Raw genomic sequence first — 26,429 nt, forward strand, 5'->3', positions numbered from 1 at the left:
CTCAGGTACTCCTGACTCCAGGGCCGGTACTCTATCCATTGAGCCACCTAGCTGCCCCCGTGAATATACTTTTTTTTTTTTTTTTTTTTTTGCTGGGCAATGGGGGTTAAGTGACTTGCCCAGGGTCACACAGCTAGTAAGTCAAGTGTCTGAGGCCGGATTTGAACTCCGGTACTCCTGAATCCAAGGCCGGTTCTTTATCCACTGCGCCACCTAGCCGCCCGTGAATATACTTTTAAGGCAACTATACCAATCTTAAATGGTTATGTTAAACTATTTTTATTTTTCTTGATTGCTAGGAGTTTTCTGCTCTTCTGCATCCTTTGTAGCTAATTACATAAAAGGATATGATGTCCTTTTCTTTCATTTTCATAAAGCTAATTTTATGTCTGAATTTTTCTCATAAATTTAGATATAAACATAAAAAAGCTCTTCCATAATTTGTTTTTAACATTTCAAGTCACTTGAACTTAAATATTCTAACATTTAACCTTTTCTGGTTTTGGTTTTGGTTTTTTAATTTTTTAAACATATCTCACTTTTTACTGCCCAGCCTGTGTATCTTTCATTCTTTTTAGGTCTGTGGCTTCATTTAGATTACCCCCTGGGTTCTATTAACAAGTGGAGTCCCCCCCACCCCCTTCTGAAAACATTTCTGAAATATCTTAAAACTTCTGCCCAAGCACCTTCTACAATTCAAATGAATGCCCTTGATTTCATCTTGTGTGAATTTGAGCCAAGTATGTTCCTATTAATTTTACATTACTAACATGCTTGCACAGTGTTGCCAAGCTTCAAGCAGTACTTCACACTTAAAATAGTGCAAGAATGAGGGATTTGTAAATTTTAAATTCCCACTTATACTCTGAAAAGTATTCAAATTTTATAGTTTTGTCTGTTTTTATAAAGCAGAATCATTATTCCTTATTGAATTGTCCTTCCTAACAGCAGATGATTCTCCTTTTAAACATTCTAAATGCATTTTTCTAGCTAAGTGTATAACTTTTAAAAATTTAAATTATATTTAGAAGGCAATTTTTTTATATAGCACAACAGAGCCATGGTTCTTTAACAGGTCTATCTAGAGCTTTAGGATTTTCTCAATTTCATAATTTAAACATCTTGAAAGGCAATTTTGAGTTGGAGTAGAACCCATGTCATTCATAATTGCTGTTTGTGGGGAAGGAAGGTTGGGATGCCATGTGTCTATTCCTTGTTTTTCAGAAAATGCTCCTCAGATTCCAGTGGCTACCTCTCCAGTTTCTCCTAGCCCTGAAAAACGTGCTGGACCTCGACTACTCTTGATCCCTGTGCAGCAAGGCTCTCCTGGTTTTCGACCCCTCCAAAACATGCAACTTGTTCAGGGTCAGAGGATGCTTCTGCAACCTGTTAGGAGCCCTAGTGGAATGAACCTGTTCAGACACCCCAATGGTCAGATTGTCCAGCTTGTTCCTTTGCAGCAGGTTCGGGGCTCTAGTACACAGCCCAACGTACAGCCTGTTATGCTTCGGAACCCAGGTACAAGAGTTATTTTCATAAACTTTTTTTCTGTCACATGACAGTTCTTCTCCCTCCCCCCTCTTCCCCCCCATTAGTTGTTTGTGCTGTATGTTCTGTTTGGAATAGAAAAACATTTATTAAGTGCTTGCTGTGTTGCTAAGCGCTATGCTGAGTGCTGGAGATATAGGTAGAAAGTTAAGATGGGGCAACTAGAAGGCACAGTGATAAAACACCAATTCTGGAGTCAGGAGGACCTGAGTTCAAATCTTACCATAGACACTTTCTAGTTGTGTGATCCTGGGCAAGTCACTTAACCCTGACTGCTTCCAAGAAAAAGGGGGGGAAAAGAAAGTTAAGATAGTCTCTGCTTCTCAAGGAGATCATGTTCTAATTGAGGGAGATAGCACATTCAAAAAGGATCATGTTTATGTTTAGTTCATTGCAGATAAAAGGTCAGGTTGTACTTTGTCAAAGAAAGTAGCAAATTAAGATACCAAGGATCCACATTTTGTTTTATGAGTGATGTATGTGTTCTTTGAATTTCTCAGAAAATGACATGTCCTGTATAAGAAAAGAGGCTCTATTTTGGGGAATGACAGTTTGCTACTTCATTTTTCTTATAGGGTCTGCAGTTGGAATCCGTTTACCTGCTCCTTCCAAACCTCCTGAAACACCACCTTCTTCTGCCTCCCCTTCAACTTTCTCAGCCATGAATCCCATGATTCAGACTGTTGGCTCTTCTCCACCTATGAATTTAATTACTCAGGCGTCATCTGTGCTTTCTACTGTGCCTAGTTTTGTGTCTCAGGCTGGTACCTTGACCTTGAGGATATCCCCTCCTGGAGCAGGCAGCTTTGCAAGTCAAACAGGCTCAGAATCCAAAATAACTTATAGCTCAGGTGGGCAGCCAGTTGGCACAGCTAGTCTCATTCCTCTCCAGTCTGGTAGTTTTGCTTTGCTGCAGCTCCCAGGACAGAAGCCAGTTCCCAACTCAATTATTCAGCATGTTGCTTCACTGCAGATGAAGAGAGAGTCTCAGAATCTGGAGCAGAAAGATGAAACAACTTCTTCGAAGCAGGACAGTCATAAGAAGGCTTTACATTCAGAAGAGGGAGATGTCACAGAGCCAGAAAATGACTTGGGATTGGAAGCAGAATTACCTGGTAGGACTGAGGCACCTTTGACTGATAAAGTAAAGCAAGACCAAGCTGCTACTGTCTCTGAAGTAGCCCAGAAAGCTCTCCAAGAAGGTGAGAGGGATCCTTCAAATAAAGATCCCCTTTTACAAGAGGATATTCCTGCTGATGTCATATCCTCAGACCACTCCTACATCAGTGGATCACGGGTGAATGAAGGCAGTAAAGAGGTTAATGATGGGAAAGAGAATTGTAATCTCAGCTGTTCAGAAGAAAAACTCAATGAGATTCCAGAAGATAAGCACATTCCCCAAGAAGTTAGTAATAAAGCAGTTCAAACAATGAATAATGTACAGCTGAAAAGCTCTAGTGTTCAGGGAGAGACATCTCAGCTGAGAAGTGAGGAGCAGAGAGGTATAAAGAACCCAGAGGAGAAACTGATGAACAATGAACTTTCAGCTAGCTCTAAGGAAGATAAATTATCCAGAAGCAAAGTGGTACAGGAAGTGGCAACAGCACAGCCTGAGGCAAAAGAGGATTGTGGGACTTCCATAGAGAAAAAAAGTACTACAAGAGAATGTCAGGAAAACCACCTGAAAGAGAATTTGATCCAGAAATGTGATGGTATTTCAAGAGAACACGTACAAGCTGGAGATGAGCATTTGACTGAAGGAACTGGGGCAAGTCAGGAAAACCCTAATGTTCTGGGTCAAAAGCAAGGCTTTTCTGGCTTATTGGAGGAAAGAGAAATTGCTAAGAGTGCCAGAAGTTTTAATGTTGAATCTGATACTTGGAATAAAATTCCTAATTCTGCAGCCTTTCCCATTGTTTCTCAAGTGGTTGAGAAAGCCCGAAAAGGGGATAAAGTTATTCAAGGCCATTTGCTCCTATCTGGAGATCAAATACAGCAACATCTAAAGCAAAGGAAGAAGGGTGGGAGAGGCATTGTCGACCTCCCTGTTTCAGATGAAGAAGAGGATGAGGAGGAGGAAGAGGAGAAAACTGATGATTCTGCTGATGATATGGTTGATGGCATCTCTGACTACCATAGTGAAGAAGTTGAAGAAGTCGAAAAGGTAATGAGCCCTTTTTTGTTTTGACTGCAAAGTTTACAAGAACTTAGTAGTCTGGTACAACCAGTAGCCTCTTAAGAGGATCACTAAGACCTTATTGAAGACTGATAACTTCAATTAGGCGTTTAGGTTTAAGTCATAAGTAAATAAGTTACTTTTCTGTTTTTAGTTTCCATGGTGTCAGGCAACAAGTATAGATTAGTCACCATATTAAGAGCACATTTTTGACACTTAGTTGAAAAATAATTTTGGATTTCTAGAGACTGTAGTGTTAATAGTCACACTAACAAATTATGTTTTTATTTTTTCCAAACCATTTTTGTATTTGGTATTATTGAGGTTCGGTACTATTCTCTATATGAGTCTCAGTGTTATCACAGCCGTGTTGGTATAGAATCCACCTATCTCCATTTCTGTTAAATGAGTTCTTTTTACATTGGAACATGTATTTTTAAAATATGAAGTAACCATTTAGTATTATTAACTTAATCTTGCCATAATGATTTTTCACCTCTTTCAAAAATAGACCTTCAAGTCTTGGATTCTTACTCTGAGTTTTAATCATGATTCCCTATTACTTAGTGTATTTTTTAAAAATCCTTTTAATTTTCTTTACTAAACAGTAGTAGCTGCCATAGTGTCAAATTTAGGGGGCTGAATGTAGCCTAAGGTTTTTCTGAATAACCTTTAGCTATACACCTGGACCTCACCATCCCGACTCTATACTCCTCCTTTTAACATTGTTAGCCGGTTACCTTTGAAGCTGCTTCATTCACTACTTATCTTTGTTTGTTTGTTTTTAGTGAGGCAATTGTGGTTAAGTGACTTGCCCAGGGTCACACAGCTAGTAAGTGTTAAGTGTCTGAGGCTAGATTTGAACCCAGGTACTCCTGACTCCAGGGCCGGTGCTCTATCCACTGCGCCACCTAGCTGCCCCACCACTTATCTTTGTTATTTACTCTTTCCCTGCTGTCACCTAACTTTTTTGTGTTGACACAAATCTTCATTTTCCTACTGTCTCCCATTTGCAGAACAAAAACCACACTTAATTTTGAGGGAGTGTAGGGAACTAAGCTAAATATATTTAAATACTTTAGGGATCTGTAAATTTTTCAGTGTGGGTGCTCAATGCATTGAAGCAGATTGAAGTCCCTCTGTGACATAAAAGTGGTCTTCAGAAGTTTCTTTGACCAGAGAATTAACCAGTATGCAACATGGTGATGAGTCTCTCTAAACTTGACTAAGTTCCCTCAGACAACAGTCAGTCACTAGGCCCATAAGTGAAATCTTTCATACTTGTTAAGACCTGTTAGAACTCTACCAGCATAGCCATGGAGGTACTAGAGGAAGTCATTGGTGAAACATAACATTCACAATGTGTTTATGTCAGTATCTTATTATGGCTCAACTGTTTCTCTCCAGTGGATTATAATGAAGTTGAAAGACAGGTTTATCTAATCTAGTTATCCTGGTGTCTGTTATTGGGAATATTAAGTTTTTTGTAGTCTTCCATTTTAAGTAGTACTGGATAAGCAAACCAAAAACAATGCAACTTTTAAAACTAGTTAGTTGTTGTAGCTAGTAATACTGTACAACACATTTGCTCTTTTGGCCAACCTTGCAAAAAGGAAAAAAGTGAAAGAAAGAAAGGGGGACAAAAGATGCTTTTGCATGCACTGAATTTTTTGCATGTGCTTATATCTGATGCTCACAATATTTTTGAGCTGTCATTTTAGTGTTGGGAGAATGTAGGTGATTTTCTTATCCCTCCCTTATTTAAATCCATTTCTGGAAGGTATATCAGTTAGCTTTCCCAGCAGAAAGCATCCATTTGGTAGAAAGCCTTCTAGTTTAAATTACATATGGTATCTAGCACATCCCTAGACATCTACCAAATGTTGACTTAGTTGTTAAATTATATCACTGCTTGCCCTTTTATCTTCATGGAGTTCATTGAGTTTGAGAGGTAGTTAGACCTCCTGTATATCCAAGTAAGCTTTTTAAGAGCACTAGAACAGAGCTTCTTAAATTTTCTCCACTTGTGTCTCCTTTTCACCTGAGAAATTTTTATTCAACCCCTGGTATGTAGGTATATAAAACAGGTATACAAATCAAACATTTACTGCCAGATTTTTCACGATACCCACATTCAGTTATGTATGGGATCACATATGGGATCACAACCCACGGTTTAAGAAGCTTTGCACTATAGTAGCAATGCCTTTTGGAATAATTCCTTCCTCAGAAGAATTTATTGGTATTTTTTGGTCATTGATCATAGTGGGAAGGTTGCTGTTCAGTCAGAAAACGGTACTTGGACTGCTTAGGTTGAATAAAAAAAAATCAGAAGTTAACTTTTGTGATTTTGGAAAACAATAATGTTTCGTAACCTTGATCTTGCCTGCCAAGCATGAAGGAAGAATGTGGCTTCTTTTTCAGCCATTAATAGTGGTAAGTTCAGTGGGAGTTGGGGGTGATGGAATAAATCTCCACAATTTCAGATTCTTTTAGTAAGCCAGTTAGGAGATTCTGCTTAATTTGAGTTATACTCATGCCTGATACTCTAAAGAAGTTTTAAATAAGTCTTCCTTATTTCTGGTGTGAGAAATAACTATTTTGAAAGCTAGGAAATGATAATAACATCTTGGTTATATAACACTTTATGTTAGCAAAGCACTTTGACATTATCTTGTTTTGAGTCTCACAACTCTGAGGTCGGAAGTAATTTTTTTTATTTCGCAGATGAAGAAACAGGTTTGGGGAGAAGGGTTTAAGTGGTTTAACCAGTGACACATTTAGAAAGAGGCAAAACTAGGATTCAGAATTGATTTTCTGGCTAAAAGTTAATTGTTCTTTTGATGTCACTACACCAAATCTTTATGTTAAAATGCTAAAATGTTAAAATGTTTGGTGTTAAAATGGCTGCTTCATTTGCTATGCCATAACATAGTAGATGATCCATTATAGAACTTGTTTTGGAATCTGAACTTTTTCAAAAGCAGGCTATAGGATTGGAAAATGTTCCAGCTTTCTTACTCTGGTCCTTGAGATACTTTGGGAAAATCTGTGATACTTTGTGATTGTCTAGCATAGGATTTCATTTTAAACAGTACTTAATTGCTGGGTCTTTTTTCCTTTAAAAATTCTGAATCTGACTCTTTTTATTCTTGTGAGATCCATGTAAGTTTTTAAGATTAATAAAAATTAGCATTGGTATATGGAAAGTATCAGAATTAGGTAATACAGTCTTTTGAGACTCAGATTTTTTTTAGTCTGAAGATCTGTGTCCTGAAGCTAATAAGCAACCTCTTGTAGGTTGAATTACAGACTATCTGGTCTAATCACCTTATTTTCTAGATGAAGAAAATGAGGTCCAGGCAGTTAAGTGACTTGCCTAAAGTCTACAAATAGTGATCATCAGAGTCAGGATTTGAACCAAGGTCCCCTGACTCCCTACTTTATTGTACTGCCTATCAAACTTAATTTCCTGATGGGAGAAATAAGATGAAGGCTCCAGGCTTATTCTGTTTTAGCTAGTATATAGCTTACCATTTAAAACAACTTATTTCAGAGTAACTCTATGGATTACACTGAAGAAGAGGAGCAAGTAGACATTGAAACTGTTGAGGAATTTTCAGAGAAAATTAATATTGCTCGCTTGAAGGCTACAGCTGCTCATATGCGTTCTTCTAAGCAACCGTAAGTTTTTTTCATTAATTTGTTCTTCAGTAATTTAAATCTAATGTCATGCTTAGGAACTTTGAGTAATTGTCCTGGTTCCTTTCTAGCCTCTTAGCTTTGTTCTAGATAGTAGATGAACATGAGTTAAAATTCAAAAGCTATACTCAAGTTTCCTTGAAATTACTAAATTCAACATCTGTTCACTGTTATGCTTATCATTCTGTTTTACAACTACCAAATCTAGTTGTTTTAATGACACTTTGACATTAAGAGGAAATGATTTTGAATATGCTAATTGGAGGTCATCTGTACTCATCAGAAATAACTTGCAAGGTAGTAGTAATCTCCATAAACATCTTTCTTCCCTGGGAAGGGAGATATAAGAATCACATATATTAATCTTATTTAAGGTTTATATAAAACCACTATGAAATAGCTCAAGGAATTTTACATTAAACTTTGAAATGAATAGTGGATAACATTTTAGACGTCACAAGTACAAAATGGAAAAATAGGAATAGTTGGTCAGTAGTATAATTAAGTTATGGAAAATGGCAAATTGGGGCACTAGAAAAAGCGAAGGAAGGTAAACATAGCATTGAGGTGACCAGAAAAAAGTCACAAATGGTTTTCGGGCAAGTGAAGATTCCCTCTTGTGGACCATCTTCCAGGTTAAGCACACTATTTCTTCCCACCTATGTTTCCATCTCTACCTGGAGGGTAAATTACATAGAATAAATACTTGTTCATTTCATAGGTAGAAAGACTGGACCTAAGATTTCATTGATGGAGGGGTACCATCTCTGGCACTTGTGGACCGAGTGTTGCCTGAGTGGTTAGATGACTTAGCCAGGACGATACAGCTAGTGTATGTCAGAGGAAAGATTTGAACCCAGGTCTTCTTGGCTCCAAGACCAGCTCTCTATTCCCTACCTTATGGCTGCCTTTCATCTCCTCTGTGCAGAAAATAGGAAGGATAGGACTTGGGAAAAACAGCTTACCCCATCTTCTTTTTCATTGGGCCATATATTGATAGGGAGTAGAGAAAGTGTAACAAACCTTCCTTATCCTCATTTAATTCCTTTTATTATCCTCATTAAGTGCATTTCAGTAAATGATGTTATGTGTTCACTATTTATAAAACACTGTGCTAAGTTTTCGGTGTTCAAAGCTAGGAGTCTCTTCTCCTAATGACTTTAAATCATGCTGGTGGGGGATACAATGTCTACACTAATGAGTATAATACAAGCAAAATTGAGCAGAGAACACTCGTTAGTTCTAGGAACTTATGAGGCTAGTAAGTTTGTTTTATCTCCAAAACTGTTTACAAGCTGCCTTAAGAGTGGACAGAATTCAGATATATTGTAAATGCTAATATTTATGTTTTCAAAGTGTATTCAGTTATTTTCACACTTGACAGAATTCAAATATACTGTAAATGCAAATATTTATGTTTTCAAAGTGTATTCAGTTATTTTCACACTTGTATATTAAACAGTGTGCAGTCATTAAGTAAGAATTGCCAAAGAATTGACTGTTTTCAATAAAGACTTGCTTTTGTATCATAAAATGTCAATTCTAGGGTGTTGGGAAATGACTCTTGTCTGCCTTTTCAGGTCCCATGTTCCTTCAGACGAGAAAGCACCGGAGAAAAGTCGAAAGGTCTGTTCAGATATGTATATTTCCTTCCTCCTTCCCTCCCTTCCTTCTTTCCTCATTAGTAGAAATGAAAAGCCAGGTACACATATATGGGTCTTTGTTGAAAGTTTTGTTAGCTATTCTCATTTGAAGACAGCTTGGCCTGCTGGTATCCTGTCAATCTTTCAAATGGATAAGTGTCATAATGAGTCTTTTCCTTAAAGTTTTCCCACAGTTGCTGCTCTGAATCTTTACAAATCTTACTATTCCAATGTAGTTTTCTCCTATATCTCAACCCCACTCTTCCCAACATACAAGTGCATGTGCATTCTCCCACACCTACACCCCCTATACCCATACTCATACTCATTTATACTCAAAGATTTGGGTCCACCAGATAAATTATTTTCTACCCCACGTACTAAGGGTAACTTTTATGGGAGACTGTCCCTAACATTATTGTCTGAGCACTTACTGGTATGTTTCCCATTGGTAATTATTATTTATATGTAAATAAATATTAAGATGACTGACATGCACACATATAGCTTATTAATAAATGAGAACAGTAGTAGCATCAAGATACATAGTGTGTATATGCATACACATTCTCAGTGTCTTGGCTGTGATCATAGTCACCTGATATTTTTAAAATGTCATTAGTTGATGTCTCTTTCATTTGTCTGGAAATTCAGTATTATAATAATAAGCATTTATTAAGCCCCTACTCTTGCCAGGAGATACAAAAAGAGGCAAAAGGCAGACCTGGCCTTCAAGGAGCTTACAATCTATTAATATGACTTCGTTGTCTCTCAAAATATTATGAAATGTTTCCCTGTCAAATATTCTTTTTGGGGGGGGGGTGAGGCAATTGGGGTTAAGTGACTTGCCTAGGGTCACACAGCTAATAAGTGTTCACCTAGCTTCCCCCCTGTCAAATATTCTTAATAAAATAAAGTTGAAAATAGCTTTCTTAGGAACAAAAGTCTCTTTATCTTTCTTTTCTGTGTCTCCTGCATCTAATATTTTTTAATAGTTTTTATCAGATAGATATTCATAGGTTAAAAAGTCAAAAACATTCTTGCCAGGATTCCATAGAGCAAGGCACATGTATAAATTTATTGTAGAATCTTATGGATAATAAACAGAAATACCTTCTCCCTGATGCTCTAGGAAGAGATATTTTACATCATTCCATTTCTCACATCACTCCCAAATGCCATTCTCCCAACATTCTCTTTGTGTCTTAAAGTTACAGTAAAATAGTAATCTGAGTTATCTGGCTGTTAAAAAGACAGTAACAGACCCAATAGTCTCTGTAAAGTAGACATCCTAAGCAAGGTTGATATTTCTCCCTGCAGCCAAAATTTTTCAGCCCTCTGAAATTAATTTAAGGGTACATCAAGTCCAAAGTACATTCACTACACACCTTACTGCAAAGTATACCACCTGACAGGATATACACAATACTTATACACACAGAGGAGAAATAATGGTATTAATAATATACAGGGGGGGGGGCGTGAGGATTAAGTGACTTGCCCAAGGTCACACGGCTACTAAATGTCAGGTGTCTGAGGCCGGATTTGAACTCAGGTCCTCCTGAATCCAGGGCCGGTGTTTTATAATAATATACATTTATTAAACAGTGCAACATTGTAAAATTCCACACTGTGTTATGTGTGGCTGAAGAAGTAACCAACTTCTCCTGTACCTACTTATAGGTTAGATAGGTTTAATTCTCTTTTGACCCTGATCTCTTACCTAAATGTAATTAAGTTTTATGTTATAAACTCATCATCCATCTTTGTCTTTGCACCTTTTAATGAGTAAAATTCCCCAAATTTGAAAGGAGTACACTCTTAAAACAGAAAAATTGTCCATTCTGTAGGATAGCATTGGTACAATTAGATCTAACTGCATTTGGATGAGTTGATTCAAAGTTTGGTTGATTTGTCCATCTTTCATTTGAACAGGATGCACCAATTCCTGTAAAACTGAAACCCGAATTCTGGAGTGAAAAACTACAAAAAGAAGCAGAAGCTTTTGCTTATTATCGGCGAACACACACTGCAAATGAACGGCGTCGACGTGGTGAAATGCGGGATCTCTTTGAGAAGCTGAAGATAACATTGGGATTGCTTCATTCTTCTAAGGTCTCCAAAAGCCTTATTCTCACAAGGGTGAGTTATCTATTCAGTTGGTACATATGGATTGAACAACCAAGATTAAGAGGAGGAGTGTTGATTACTCTCTGGATGGATGAATTTCACATTCAGGAGTGGACTATTGAAAATCTAGTCATTTAAAACATAATTATATTCTTTATGTTTGGGGAATTTTAATTTGTTATCAAATGAATTCCTAAATGTCTGGATTATCCCATTCTTGAAGTTAATTCAGAAGGGAAGTGATTTGGAGAGGATCACATTTTCTCTACTTCATAATTTCCTACAATATCAAGTACATTGCCACGTACAAAATAGTTTTGTTTGAGTTTTGGGTTTTTTTTTTGGTGGGGCAGTGAGGGTCAGGTGACTTGCCCAAGGTCACACAGTAAGTGTCCAGTGCCTGAGGCTGGATTTGAACTCAGGTTCTCCTGAATCCAGGGCCAGTCCTTTATCCACTGTGCCACCTAGCTACCCCCCTAAAATAGTTTTTTTAATGTTTAGCTATGCCAAAAAGGCTATAAAACTGTGCATACCTTTTGATCCAGCAGTGCCAATGTTAGGTTTATATCCCAAAGACATCCCAAAAAAAGAGAAAAAGACCTTTTTGTACAAAAATATTTATAGCAGCTCTTTTTTAATGGCTAAGAATTGGAAATCAAAGGAATGCCTTTGGCGAATGACTAAACAAGCTTGTAGTATATGATTGTGATGGAATATTATTGTGCTATAAAAGGCCTGGAAAGACTTGTATGAACTGATGTATAGTGAAGTTAGCAGAAGCAGGAGAACATTGTGCCCAGTGACAGCAATATTATTCAGTGAAGAGCCGTGAATGACTTAGCTATTCTCAGCAATACAATGATCCAAGACAGTCCCAAAGGATGAATAATGAAGCATCCTATCTACCCCTGAAGGAACAACTGATATTGATAGAACACAGACTGAAGCATGCAATTTTTTACTTTCTTTTTTTGTCTTTTATTCAAGTTTTCTTATGCAAAATTACTAATATGGTGATGTCTTATATAATTGCATGTGTATAACCCATATCTAATTGCTTACTGCCTTAGGGAGGGGAGAGAGGAAGGAGGGATAGAATTTGAAATTCAACTTTAAATAAAAATGCTTATTTTTTTTAATGTTTGGAAGTGATAAGGGAGAGAAAAAATTTTCCCTGTGCTGGGTTATTGAATATATCTTACTCATGTTAACATAAAAGGATCTTAAATCATTAGATCTAAACCAATCTAGCATGGCTTATGTGAAGGCATTAGAACATTATAGTCGATTCACTTTAGTGCTTGAATAAGCTTTACTTTATAACATTGTGATAGTTGTGATTTTTTTAAAAGAAAAATTGCATTAAACTGATAAAAATCTTTTAATATGCAAATAATGATTTGGTGAGCTATTTAAATTACTGATTATAAAGTTGTTTTAATTTTTAGAAAAACACATTTAGACAAATTGTGAATTATTAACCACTGGATGAGCACACCACAGGAATAGCTCCTTGTTAGTATATTTACCATCCAGTGATATACTTTGGAAATAATAATGATCAGGGCCTTGATAATATAAAGCATCCAACCATATTTAGTTTTAAAAATGAACAAAACCCTTCAATACTTTCTGGATTTTTAAAATGGCATCTTAAAATTTTCTTTCATGTGTGGTTTTGTTTTGTTTTGTTTTTGGAGTGAGGCATTTAGGGTTAAGTGACTTGCCCAGGGTCATACAGCTAGTAAGTGTTAAGTGTCTGAGGCCGGATTTGAACTCAGGTCCTCCTGAATCCAGGGCCAGTGCTCTATCCACTGTGCCACCTAGCTGTCCCTCATGTGTGATTTTTAATACTTCACTATATTGATTATATGATGACAGACTTCACCATAAAACATAATAGGAAACCATTCCAAAGAAAGCGAATTGACTGACATGGTGGAATTACTTTTCTTCTAGGCCTTTGGAGAGATCCAGGGATTGACAGATCAGGCAGACAAGTTGATAGGGCAGAAAAACCTCCTAACTCGAAAACGGAATAATCTGATCCGCAAAGTGTCTTCTCTTTCAGGTAAGATTTGTAGAAGGAATAGCAACTCTGAGAAAGAAACAAACCTTGATAGATTTCATGTGTTTTGAGAGACTAGATGCGTACTGGCTTTAACTCATAAGGAAGTTTCTTCTGGGGTACAGCCAGTGCTGCTTTGCAAAAGCTGTGCTTGCCTATGTGACTAAGCAAATGGATTTCAGCTGCTCTTTCTCATTTTTATCTGGGCCATCAATAGTGGAAAAAAAGGTTGCTTAGGTTCTTTTTAACATATAGGTAAGACAGAAGAAGTTGTCCTGAAGAAGTTGGAATACATTTATGCCAAACAGCAAGCGCTAGAAGCACAAAAGAAAAAGAAGAAGATGGACCAGGACGAACCTAGTGTGCCCCCTCGAGCAGTCAGACAGCTAGAAGGAGCTTCTACGTCTTCTGTAGAGTTGGGGCAGATGGTCATGACTAGCAGACGGGGGAAGCCATTGATACTTGCCAGAAAAAGAGCACCCTCCACAGGTAGGAAGCATGTTTCATGGTCATTTCAAGAACCCTATAATGGAATTTAGTTTGCTGAACTATTTAACCTCTCTTGGCCTTTATTGGTACTTAATTATATGCAATAGATTTTGAGTATTTTCCTTTCACTATGTATTTCAGAGGAGAATTTATTTGCCAGTTCTAATCAGATTCTAAAAGGAGACTTCCATAATTGATAATGAAGACCTGCCTTTTATACAAATCTAAATTGATAATTTGAATATTTGGTTTCTAGTAAGGTGGCATAGCGATGAAAACAATCCACACCCCAAACAAAAACCCAGTCTATGATTACGGCATCAGTTATCTATTTGCTAGTTTGAAACAATCAGTATATAGTGAGAAAAAGATTATAATAATACTGATTTTAGACTTTGGATACATTCAGTTCTTGTTCCAGTAGCTCTGTCTCTAGGTTGGATTCCCAGTACCTCCAGGTATGGATTAAATAAACAGCAACCCAAAAATATAATTGTGATTTAGGGAGGAAGACAGTTTTTTACTTACAGCAGCTTGTATTTGCTACTCCTTTTCTACCAATAGGAAGCAAAGTGGACTAGTTTGAGTTTCTGTTCCTTCTTCACTCTGAGGTGCTATTGGGCTGGCAAATTAAGAAGGAAAAAAGCAAACTAATCAGCCACTTAGTAACCAAGACTTTTCCAGTGCTATAGGAACTTTTTGACAATTAATGAGTTTTTTAATAGATATGATGAAACCATGCTATTGAGTCCTGAGTAGGACTTATTTTCACAAGTTGTCCATTAATAGAATTTTAGAGCAGGATGGGACTTCAGAGATAGTGTAGTCCAACCTCAATATTTTAAGATTAGAAAATTGAAGCCCCAAGTCAGTAACTATTTTGTGGCAGGTTCAGTGCTAGGATCCATATTTACTGACTCAGTCTCATGCTCATTCCTCTATATTTAGAGGCAGCTATGTGGTGCAGTAGGTAGCATGCTGGACCTGGAGTGAGCAAGATTTATATTGAAATCTGGCTTCAGACAGTAGATGTATAACCTTTATCAAGGCTTATAAGCACTGCCTCAGTTTGCTCATCTGTAAAATGAGTATAATAAAAGCACCTACTTCTCAGGGTTCTCATGAGAATAAAATGAGATAATATTTGTAAGGCACTTTGCAAACCTTAAAACCCTATCTAAGTGCAAGCTGCCATATACTATATTATTCAAGATTTCCACAAAGGCTTAACAAACTGGCATTTTGATTATCTTGGACAACTTTGTAAAATATTGATGTATTTGCTGAAATTGTTGTCAGAGTACCTCTTTGAATCAGTTTCAAAGATAGTTTTTTTAGGAGGAAAAATATCTCCCAAATGGAGGAATAGTAAACAAGGAACTGAAACTAATTTCTTGTTTCACTGTAATTCAGAAAATAATGTATTCCTAAATGTGGTTCCTGACCTATATTAAAATTAAGCTGTTTGACTATTAAGAGGGGATGCTTTTAGAAATTTAAATTAGACTCTTAGGTTTGTTTGAATACTTTCTCTCCTAACTGACTTCTGATTTTCCTTATAGAAAAGATCACATCTCACACAGTACATAATACTGCCAGTCTTGTGATGACTCCACAAGGACAAGTGCTCACCTTAAAGGGACCCTTAGTCTCAGGATCAGTGGTAACTGTTTCTCCTGCTCTGTTGCAAAGTGAACTGAAGCCTCAGGTTACCAACAATGCTGTAGTTCAGCAAGGTATGTCAATGTTGTCCTACCTACATTGTGAAGAAATCTGTCTCTGACATGTCCCAATGGCAGAAGCAGCTTTTGCATGTGTGATGGTCTTTTGTCTTGCTAGCATTTATTCCATAAAGTATGATCTTATCTAAATGTACTTTTGTCTGACTTTGTCTTAGCAGTTTTTATTGGTCTGACCTGTTAAAATGACGCACTGGCTTTTTTGGGACTTGCTGGTGATCACCTTAGAAAAAAGAGGCAATAAGTTGTGAAGTGCTACTTCTTCTAAGTGGAAGTTGGGGGAAGAAGACTAGAAAATGTCCTTCTCATGATAAAAGGGAACCAGTACTATGAGGAACAAGTGTGAACTTTCTAAGGGCTTGTAGACTGGTATTGTAATGCTTGCTCTTTGGGGGCTTACATACAAAATCAGATTACTGAAATTAAATTGGATTACATTTGACTGGCTTTCTGCCTCATGGCAAGGTACACAGCTACTGAAGTGGGGCTGCCAAGCATTTCCACGTATGGATGGGGTCATTCCTTTTGCCTTGTGGGGCATTAGCTTCAAATACACCAGTGGATTCCACCAGTATAAGTGCCAACATTTGGGATCCAGTAGTCCAGAGTCCTCATACTCCTTGTCTGGACCAGGTGGAAGCTCATCTCCTATGGGAGCTATAATATTCCTAATAGTTTTCTTTGATTCTTCATCTCACACTTTTGCAGTATTTTAATTGGTAGGGAGAAAATATGTTAGTTTTGGGTCTTTTAAAAAATCATTACCTTAAGAATCTTTGAAGAGATACATTGTTGTTACTTTCCTGTTGGCTCAAAGCTGTAAGGAAGAACCTCCATATTTTGCCACCCTCACTACTTATATGTCTATTACACTTGTTTAAAAGGGTGGGGGAGGTGAATTAGCTTTTAGAAATTCAAGGCCATGATGAAGAAAAAGACTATTGGAACAGTTTAACAGAAGCACAATATAAGGAATATATATATTTAACTATATACATATACATACTTTGCTATGTGAGGATTCATTGGTCCAGTTACTTTGAAATATATATATTCTTCTCCCCCCCCCCCCCAATAATTCTTAGCAGAACATATTTTTAGGCAGGAGAAACTCAGATTTGCTTTGAAACAGACTAGCTAAGAGAAAAAAGCAGAGAAAGATTTCCCTCAAAGCTAGGAAAATAAATGCCAGAGCAAGTATAAGTATTCTTATGTATGTATGTATCTTTCCTCTATCAGGGAGGATCTCTCTGGAGTAAGGAGTCTTGCACTTAAGCAAATCTTAATTGAGGGGTGGGTGGAGATGGGGGGGGTGTAAAATAACACCCCAGTTGTTTTATAGTAAATCGTAATAATGAATCAACTTTAGTTCTTCATTGGACAGATTGTTCCCAAAATGAATATCTCAAAGAGAAGGGGGAAAATATCTGAGAATTTAGTAAATGAAATTTAAAAAGTATTTGAAATATCTACTAACTTAAAAGAAACTTGTTGGAACACATTACTATGTCCTATACTTTTAGGATCTCCAATTAACATTCTGATTTTCAAATGTCAGTAAATATGTGAAATTATCATTAGGTACACCTGTACCTAATTATTAGGTAAGCCTGATCATTTTGGGAAGGAAGGAGAAAAATTGGGAAAATACAGATAATGGGGGAAAAAAGACTGAGGGAAATTTTCTTATTTATTTTTATTATTCCAAAGTTTGTCTGGGTCTGGTCATATCATCTTGTATATGTGCCCTTTTTGGACTTCAGCCTTGCTGTGCAGGGTTTTAAATGCTAAACCATCTAGGGAAAATGAATTAACTATTTACACAGGGCTTTGTTTACTTCTAGAATATAGGTTTCTAATATCAGGGCTCTCACACCTTTGAAATAGATCATCAGACAAATATAGGGGCTAGAAGGGGCACCTATTACACTCAGCCTTTGAATACACTTATCCCTTATCCAAATGAAAGGTATTCCCACCATCTCCTTAGTCCCAGTCATTATTTCTTCTACTACCAGGAGCCCCGGGTCTTTAACAGTGACAATAGCCCTGAACCTCCTTTGGGTTAACAATTTAGCAATTTGTGTTCCTTTCTTTGGGGGGGGGCTCTTATTTTCCCCTGTAAATAGGGTAAGCAAGACCAAGATGAATATTTGTCTCAGGATAAAAGAATGGATCCTTAGAGCAAGTCAGGAATGGTCTTGGGAAGCATTTCCTTGACATAGGCCATTTAAGATCTTATCAGTGTAGGATATAAGGAGACTGTCTTAAGGCCAGGGCTTAATTGAGAGTATTTTGTTGTTAGCCTAGGTCTGATATTTTAAGGGATGCTATTATTTTCAGGTGACAAGTAGGTAGAGTACTGATTGAATGGTAGGTCTTGAATATAACTGCTTGGGTTTTTCAGTTGTTGTATTTGATAGAAAATAATGTGAATGTCACTATAGATCTTAATAATGAGTTCTGCTTTTCTTGGTTTTGCAGAAAGTGATGATTTGTTTATGATGCCCAGGATTGTTAATGTAACCTCACTGGCCACAGATGGAGGCCTTGGCTTAGATGTGGGTGCCAGCAAACATCCTCTTGAAGCTGCTCATGCCAAGACATCTGACCAGACACTAAAAGAAACCATCAGAAATGAGAATACATCCCTTGAAGACCTGACAAGAATCTCCTCTGGAAACAGTCATGGAGATGGAAGAATAGTGCCAAGGCCAGCACAGGATTTTGTGGAAAACAAAGATGTTAGTTTTCCACAAATAGTCAATGTTTCTAGTATTCGAACACCTCTAGAGACCTTATCCAGAAAAATTTCTGGAGGAGTAGTGAGTGGGAGCCTGTGTAGGAGGAAAGAAACTGAATCAGGAGGTGAGAGGTTGAAGTTAAAGGAAATCCCATTTCGCAAACTGCAGGTGAAAGATCTTAAGGATTCAAGTATAGAGATAGAGTTGAGAAAAGTGGCTTCTGCCATTGAAGAAGCAGCACTGGACTCTAATGAACTTCTGTCTAGCATGGAGGAGGAGGATGACACAGATGAGACACTAACCTCATTGCTCAATGAGATTACCTTCCTCAATCAGCAGCTAAATGACGACTCTTCCAGCATGACTGATCTCCCCAGCTCTATGGGAGCAGAAATCCCTAGGTTGGCAAATGCCCGGCGCGCTGTTGCCAGCAAGCTGGCCTCTGGTAACAGAGCCACGTTTCAGCTTGGCACCCTTGGGAATAGTTTGAAAGAGCTGCCTGAGGTACAAGAAGCCAGTGGTTCCATCAGTCCGCTCCTCCTGCAACTGGAGGATGATGACCTTGCTGAGGGTGAAAGGCAACCTGCAGAAACTGATGTCCTTAAGATTGTCATTGACCCAGAGATAAAAGAATCATTTCCTTCCCATAGGAGGTCCAGTGATACTGGGAAAATGACCTCTAGCCTCCCAGCTGAACCTGAAAACTTGTCCTCACCCCCCATTCTTCATATGAAGACTGGCCAAGAGAGCAGCAGCACAGATACTTTATGGAGGCCCATGCCAAAATTGGCACCACTTGGGCTAAAATTAGCTAATCCCCCTAGTGATGTGGATGGACAGAGTCTCAAAGTGATGCCTTGCTTGGCACCTATAGTTGCCAAAGGAGGGCCAGTTGGGCTGAAAACCACAGTAGCAGGCCATAATGACCAAGAAGGACAGGAGAACAAAGTGATGCCAACATTAGCACCTGTGGTGGCTAAATTGAGTAACTCTGGGTCCTCTTCTAGTTCTTCAGGCAAATGAGGAGGCTTGTTCTGAAGCTAAGTGAAAAAGCCTAAAACTGTTATGGCTGTAAAGGGAAAAAACTGCCTCCTGCTCACTCTTTTCTGTAGGCATCTTCTTATTTTTTTGTCATGGGACTATGGTCCTTTAATTTAGGGGTGGGGTAAGTGATGGGAAGTATTGGCCCTGGAATCAGTGCTATGAAATTCTGATCATGCTAAAGTTTGTTACCTCACTTTTGGTGCTGGGTTCCATTATTCTCCGGGGGAGGATGGTCTTCACCCATCATTGCTGGACATAGGGAACCCCTTTTACCAAGGAATTTTTCCAAGCATGGGAAAGTAGCCCCTGATTTCTTCCTCCCAGAGTAAAAAAGCTGCTTAAGGCTGAGGAGCTGCTATGAATTCTGCTCCTGGTACAGTGAACTGTCTATGCAGATGCAGGGGTGTTTGTGTGTGAAGTTTCTGCAGAACCCAAGGAACTCAATGAGCTTGTGCAAAGGAAACCAGAGGAATTTACTGGTATTCCAGGAGTTAAGGGGTTGAGGGAATAAATTATATGGAATACCAAAGTGAGGAATTTTCTCAGCAAAAGCTTTCACTTTCCTCATATTGTAAGCTTCCACTCCAAAATCTTTTCTGGTATAAGCCCAAACCTTTTGGTAAAGTAGGGAAGCTTTTAAATGTCTCAAAGCTAATTAGCCTAATTCATTTAATAGCTAAATTCTCTCTCACTCTCCTAATGGGCTCCTAGATTAGCATTTTATTATCCCAGAAAATGCCTCCTGGAGTACTCCTAAGAGTGTGCATGGAAATCCTATCAGCCTTTCCCTGCCCTGAGTCACCCCAGTGACAACCCTGCCAAGATATGGTTTTGGTTCATGGAGGGTATGCTTTTTTTCCCCAAGACAACAGCCAAAAAAAAAAAAAGTGGGGGGCTGTTTGCTAGATCAAACTAGTCTCCTCTGCATACAAGAATGGTGCTTGGATAAGGATTTGCTGCACTTGCACAGGGTTGTATAGCAAAAATAAAAATAAAAAATAAAGTCATAGCAGACACTCATTACCAGGGATATAGGGCAGTATTTGAATCACAAGATGTATTTTTTATTCTCTGCCACCATGGATTCAATGATGTATAGAGCCTTTTCACTCGTAAGCTATCAGGTTAAGGCCTGACAGCCTGTAAAGATATTTATATTTTTGTACACAGTTGTTTTCATAGCTTCCTTCCTTAAAGGCTGAAGTTTTCAACCTAAGAGATGAGATTTGTAATGCGTATAGAAATGTTTTTTCCTATCTGGTTTGTAAATAAGTAGGAATCATGGTGCACTTGAGGGGTCTCTTGGAAACTCCTAGAAGTGAGAATCACTGCTCTGAAATTGTACTGACTCTGGGATCTAGCTGCTGCATTTTGCCTTTCTTACGTAATTGTATTTCGGAATGTAACCCTTGTCTTCACCACCTTCATTGGCAGGATTTCCTTGTGTTGTGGAACGCTAGCACGAGAGCTTCCAGCTTTTGAAGTTCCTGGGCAGTGCCTAGGAGATGCTATCTCTTTCCTCTCCCCTCTTTCCTTTACCCTACATCCCACACAGTATATCTTCCCAACCTGGGTTTTGAGGTTGTTTGGTATGGTTTTGGCAGGAGAATTCTTTCTAACTTCTATGTTTGGCATCGTTCCTGCCAATCTTGAAAGAATGGGATGCCTTCCCTATAGTCTTATTGTGTACAAAGATATTGGCAAAGTAAGAGCCCAGTAAGTATAAATGCTTTGTTGGTCTTGTACTACTAATGCTAGGACCTAGAAGTCCTGAGCTCTTACCTCCTCGCTCCCAAATGAAGAAAGAAGTAGGTGAAGGATACCCCTTCCTCACCCTTCTCCCCTTTCCATGTCCAAAAGATTTCATTCAATGCCTTAGCCAAGGAGACCAGCATCTGCCTCCCTTGCTTGTCCCTTCCTAACTGTTCCTCCTGGTTTCTCCAGGCTCCTCTGGTGGCTGTTAGTGGAGGGTCCACTTAGCAGTAACCAAGGGAATCATCCTCAGGATAAAAGGAGCATTTTAGACTCTAAACATTTTTCTTTCTCTTTCTTGGAAGAAAACAAATAACCTCTTCCTATCTGGGGGACATGTTTGGCTCTGGTATTGAGTAACTACATGAAGACTTGAATAGGTGGCCCGAGGTTCTCAGGAATAACTGTTGCAAATGGTGTACTACCCAAGGACTACCAAGAGTGTATTACTCTTGAGCTGCTTAATGCTAATATTTGGCAAGGCCAGCTTGGGAAGAGCTCAGACTTCAAAGAGAAATAGAGTCTGCATGTCTATTTCCTGTAACTTGCCAGCATTCTGAAATCTCCAAGGCTCCCTCTTCTCCCACTAAATTTAGTGGCTCCTCACTGACCCCAGACTTATTCTTATCCCAAGGGATTGATTGAAAATTACGTATGTGATTGATGAAAGATGTAGCCGTGCGGAGAGGGATTGTGAAATCAGGACAGTGGGCTTTCACCCCCACCCTGCAAAGAGCATGTTCTTGCTAGACCAAGAATCCTGTTTTGTTTTTTTTTTACACATCTGTAAATAGATGGAATGTTTTTAAGAATATAATAATGTCAAATTTAGCTTTTCCTTTTATATATTAAAAATATAACTTTCCCTCTTTTCTGCTTTTGAAAAATGATTATTTTTTTAGAAACCTAACAATAGGAAATGTTTGGTGACTGAGAGGCATAATGTATAAACCTGAAATAAATCAATCATGTTAATTAAAGCAGGATCTGGTGTTGGGAGGTTTGTGCTGGATTGGAGATGGGGATGGAAATATTGAGACAGACCGTAACACTTAAAGCTTACTGAAAGAAAGACTGGCCTTTTTCTTGGAAACCTCCTGCCATACCTTTTGGGAAGAGCTTTGAGGTGCTATAAGGTGTGGGTGGTGGGTCTACTCTGCATAACACTTTTCTTGTGGCTTCAAAACATACACCATTTATCTCAAGTATCTAGGTGTTAGGTCTTTGTGCCAGTGAACTGGGATTAGTCGTCACATGCAGTGTGCAAAAGCACAGTTTTCGTTGTTGCTTTTTAGAGTTAAAAAGGACATAGAAGACAACCTTTTTTAAAAAAGTGAACAGGAATGATTTCCTTAAATCCACTATTATACTGCAGAAAGTCTCTTCCCTTCATAGAAAAGATTCACAGAAGAGCCCCTTTCAGTATTGTGCTCCATTAGTGCCTTTGTTTTGTGTTCATTAACTACAGTTAACATGCCATTATATGAATGCCATGCAGATGTTTCTCTTTGTGGTATATTAAAAGGAACATATTGTTAGAAATGCTGTTTGAGAGCTGGAGGTCTAGTAGTTGATACCCACCGAGTAAAAAGTGTTTTAAACATAAAGGAAAGAGGGACATGTGTGGTTTATTTGGGTTTGGGAATTTAGCTGGGGTTTTCTGGAAGTGCTGGTTGAGATTGAGAGGGAGATGAGGTAAGTTGAAGAATAAAGATTGAGGAAAATCCAACATACCTACCTCCAAAAAAATAGACCCAGTAAAAAGAAACAGTTACTTGGGGGGGGGGCAGGGCAATGGGGGTTAAGTGACTTGCCCAGGGTCACACAGCTAGTAAGTGTCAGATGTCTGAGGCCGGATTTGAATTCAGAACTGAATCCAGGGCCGGTGCTTTATCTATCCACTGCGCCACCTAGCTGCCCCCCCCCCCAGTTACTTTTTTAAAAAGTGGATGTTGAGAAACCAAGGAAAACACTCAGGATTTTTACTCAGCAAACTAATTATGAACCACGAAGCTGCTATTAATACTTTTGTGTAATGGTGTTATCAGTAGTGAAATTTTACAAAGATGCTAGGATGTAGAGAAACTTCGGAGCTAGTTGTGGTTCTATTTTTGGTAGACTTTTAGGATTATAACACATTTTCAGTAATTAAAATTTTTTTATTAGTGTCTTTAGTTTTTATTTTATGAATATATCCTTCCCCCAACTCCAACACCAAGGGGGCCCTTCATCTTAACAAAGATTACAAATGTAGAAAAAAGGCAGTTCAAAATGAATCACAACTCACTGATTATAGCTCACAGTGCATGCAGCATTTCCTACTTGTAGCCCATCACCACTAATGCCAAGAACTTTTAAAGTGTTAAGAAACAAGGTTTGAGGGCAGCTAGGTGGATAAGTTAAGAAACTAGGTTTGAGGGCATAGTGGATAAACCCCCAGCCCTGGATTCAGGAGGACTTGAGTTCAAATCCTGTCCCAAACACTTGACACTTATTAGCTGTGTGACCCTGAGCAAGTCACTTAACCCTCATTGGCCTGCCCCCCAGTATATATATATATATATACACACACACACACACACACACTACAGTATCCCTACCTAATGATTATTTAGCTTTCATTTAAAGAAATCAAGTGAGAGAGAATCCGTGAATTCTAGAGTCACCCCATTCCTCATTTTCTAATGATTAGATCTTCCTTATTGGGTGGAACTGTAAACTGTCTTCCTTGGGGTCGAGAATTACCTCACTCAGGTATTTGTATCCTTAGCACCTGGTAAAATGCCCCCATTTAATAAGTGCTCATTTATTGAAAAGGAAAATCTTGCTGCCTGAATACATTAGACTAATCTTACTTTCTGGAACTGTCCCTCACTAGGTCTGAGTCTAATTTCATTTGTATATAACAAGTCTCAAGCTACTTTCCCCCTGTATTTTTCCCCCCTTCCCCCCCCCCAAAAGATGTTTCTAGACTAACCCTCCCCAGTAGTTCATTCCTTCAGGTAATCATCAAATGATATGATCTTAAGGGCTTTCCTTATTCTAGTCACTCTGCATGTTTTCCAGCTCTTCACTGTTCAACTGGAGTTCCTCACTATTATTTAAATGGAGTACCTAAAACTGAACCTGCTCAGGTATCCTTTGGAAAAGTTCTTTGGGTTCTCTACAGATGTTCACCTACAGGGACAAAGTAAATGGGATGATTACCTTGTTCATTATGGATCCTACCTCTCAAAAGCAAATCAGGTTCAGATTAATTTTTTTAAACCACATCATATGGTTGTTAACTCATTGAACTAAATTCCACTAAATCCTCTAGTTTTTTTCCAGACAAAGTGCTATGGTAGTTGCTCTACCATTTTGTACTTGAGCATTTGATATTTTTAGACCCAAGTTTAAGGCTTATTAAATTTCATTTTACTAGAGTTCATCCAATCTTGTACCCTGTTTTATCTTTTTGAATCTTACAGCTTTATCATTTGCAAGCTAGTAATGCATCCCAGGTACAGTTTAATTTAAATTTTCATTGATCTTTTTTTGTTTTTTATATGATTGGAGTTTTCCCCATTATGCCTTTCAGAGCCATTTCAAATAACAGTATTTTTTTTTCAAACAAAAAGGAAAGAAAAAGCAATCGATACATTGAAAAAATTGAAAATTTTGTGTAATATGTAAAGCCCCATACCTCCCAAGTCTTTCAAATCATACTTTTCTTTATAATTTTGCAACATTTATTTTACATTTTTATTTGTGTAGTTACCTTCATTTCCATTGGTTATAGTTGTGTATGTTGTTTTCTTGGCTCTGCTTACTTCACTATTCATCACTTCATGTATTTATCACACATCATTTCTTATAGTACAGTAATCCATTCATGTACCACAATTTGTTTAGCCATTCCTAAAGCAAAAGGCATGTACTTTGTTTCTAATTCTTTGCTATCACAAAAAGTGCTGCTATAAATATTTTCATGTATGGGAAATTTCTTATCATTGACCTTGGAATAGGCTCAGTAATGGAATCTCAGGATCAAAGGGTATGGACATTTTAGTCATGTTATTTGCATAATTCCACATTGCTTTTGAGAATGGTTGTGCAAATTCACAGCTACATCAGCAGTATGTATGTCTTCCCACAGCTATGGTTTCAGTTAAACCACAAATGATAAACATTGACCATGACCATTGACCATTTGCTTTGTTAAAGCAAAGGACAGTCTTCTGCCAGTCCACTATAGAAACTCCGATCCAAACTGAAATTGCTTCATAGTTGCTTAGCCATTCACTCAGCTCCAAATCCACTTAACTGTACTGTCATCTAGGGTACTTCTTTCTCTTGTCAGACTGTGTCTGACTGCCTTTGGCAATTAGAAGTCCATTCTTTTGCAAGTATTCTTGAGCTAAGAGATCATCTTCTCATTAAAAGAAGTTGGGTAGGGTAATGAAGAGTGAGAAAGTCTTCAGTTTTTATATCCAAAGCACTATAGAACTGAATGGGCATAGGTATGGGTAGTGTAGTAAGGAATTATAGTTCAGTATTCAACAAGCTATTATTAAGGGTTGTGTACTAGGACCCTGACAGGCACTGTACAAAGGGAAAAAATCTAGCCCTCAAGGAATTTGCATTTTAGTAGAGAAATTGTTCTAATAAATCAGTCAAATTTCAGGTGCACAGAGAAGGAGGAACGGAAAAATCCAATACAGATTTGTTTGCTAATCTCAACTGGGTTCCCATTGTAGCAAGGCAGTTAACTTACTCCTAATAGATTCCCTAGTCCTTGCTGAACAGAGCCTGTTCTAAGTTCCTACCTAGTCCTGTCCCCAGGTTGAAGTTTTTACCTTACTTTACCAAGACCATCTGCTTGCTTTTTTTTTTTTTTTGAGATCATCTGCTTTCATCACACCTTATAATCTCTTAATATCATGTACTATTGTTCCTTTACTAGAGTCTCTGAAGAGGTGCCGTCCACAGGTACTTAAGTATATCACTTTAAGTTTTGTAGATTTCTACATGATTTTACCCTCTCTGAAATCTAATCTCTCCCACACATTGGTCCTTTTGCTGCTGCCTAAGTCTCCCCACTTAATCCTCACTTAGGTTGTTTTCCTAGATCTTTCTCATTTTCAGTGAGACTCCTAGGAATAATTTTGTGTGTGTGTGTGTTTTTTGTGGGGCAATGGGGGGTTGTGACTTGCCCAGGGTCACACAGCTAGTGTCAAGTGTCTGAGGCTGGATTTGAACTCAGGTACTCCTGAATCCAGGGCCAGTGTTTTATCCATTGTACCACCTAGCTGCCCCCTTAGGAATAAAATTTTAAAAATTATTTTCTCATTTCTCAACCCTTTGAAGTCTGTGTTCTGACCTTACAACTGAAACTGCTTTCTCCAAAATTAA

At 38.1% G+C, this 26,429-nt stretch overlaps 1 protein-coding gene across 6 annotated transcripts in view; it reads left to right on the top strand.

The window, feature by feature from the left end:
- Positions 1–20,286, top strand: part of MGA (MAX dimerization protein MGA) — a 232,147-nt gene extending 211,861 nt beyond the window's left edge. For all 6 annotated transcript variants that reach the window (XM_043983358.1, XM_043983356.1, XM_043983355.1 and 3 more), the window contains 9 exons: positions 1,225–1,518; positions 2,124–3,712; positions 7,281–7,408; positions 9,007–9,052; positions 11,005–11,211; positions 13,159–13,270; positions 13,523–13,756; positions 15,319–15,492; positions 17,980–20,286. In XM_043983358.1, the coding sequence (XP_043839293.1) occupies positions 1,225–1,518; positions 2,124–3,712; positions 7,281–7,408; positions 9,007–9,052; positions 11,005–11,211; positions 13,159–13,270; positions 13,523–13,756; positions 15,319–15,492; positions 17,980–19,262 (4,067 nt within the window). In that variant the 3' untranslated portion in view covers positions 19,263–20,286. The remainder of the gene's footprint in view (positions 1–1,224; positions 1,519–2,123; positions 3,713–7,280; positions 7,409–9,006; positions 9,053–11,004; positions 11,212–13,158; positions 13,271–13,522; positions 13,757–15,318; positions 15,493–17,979) is intronic.
- Positions 20,287–26,429: the final 6,143 nt, after the last annotated feature.

This window comes from Dromiciops gliroides, chromosome 2 (genome assembly GCF_019393635.1).
Source record: "Dromiciops gliroides isolate mDroGli1 chromosome 2, mDroGli1.pri, whole genome shotgun sequence".
Classification (NCBI taxonomy): domain Eukaryota; kingdom Metazoa; phylum Chordata; class Mammalia; order Microbiotheria; family Microbiotheriidae; genus Dromiciops; species Dromiciops gliroides.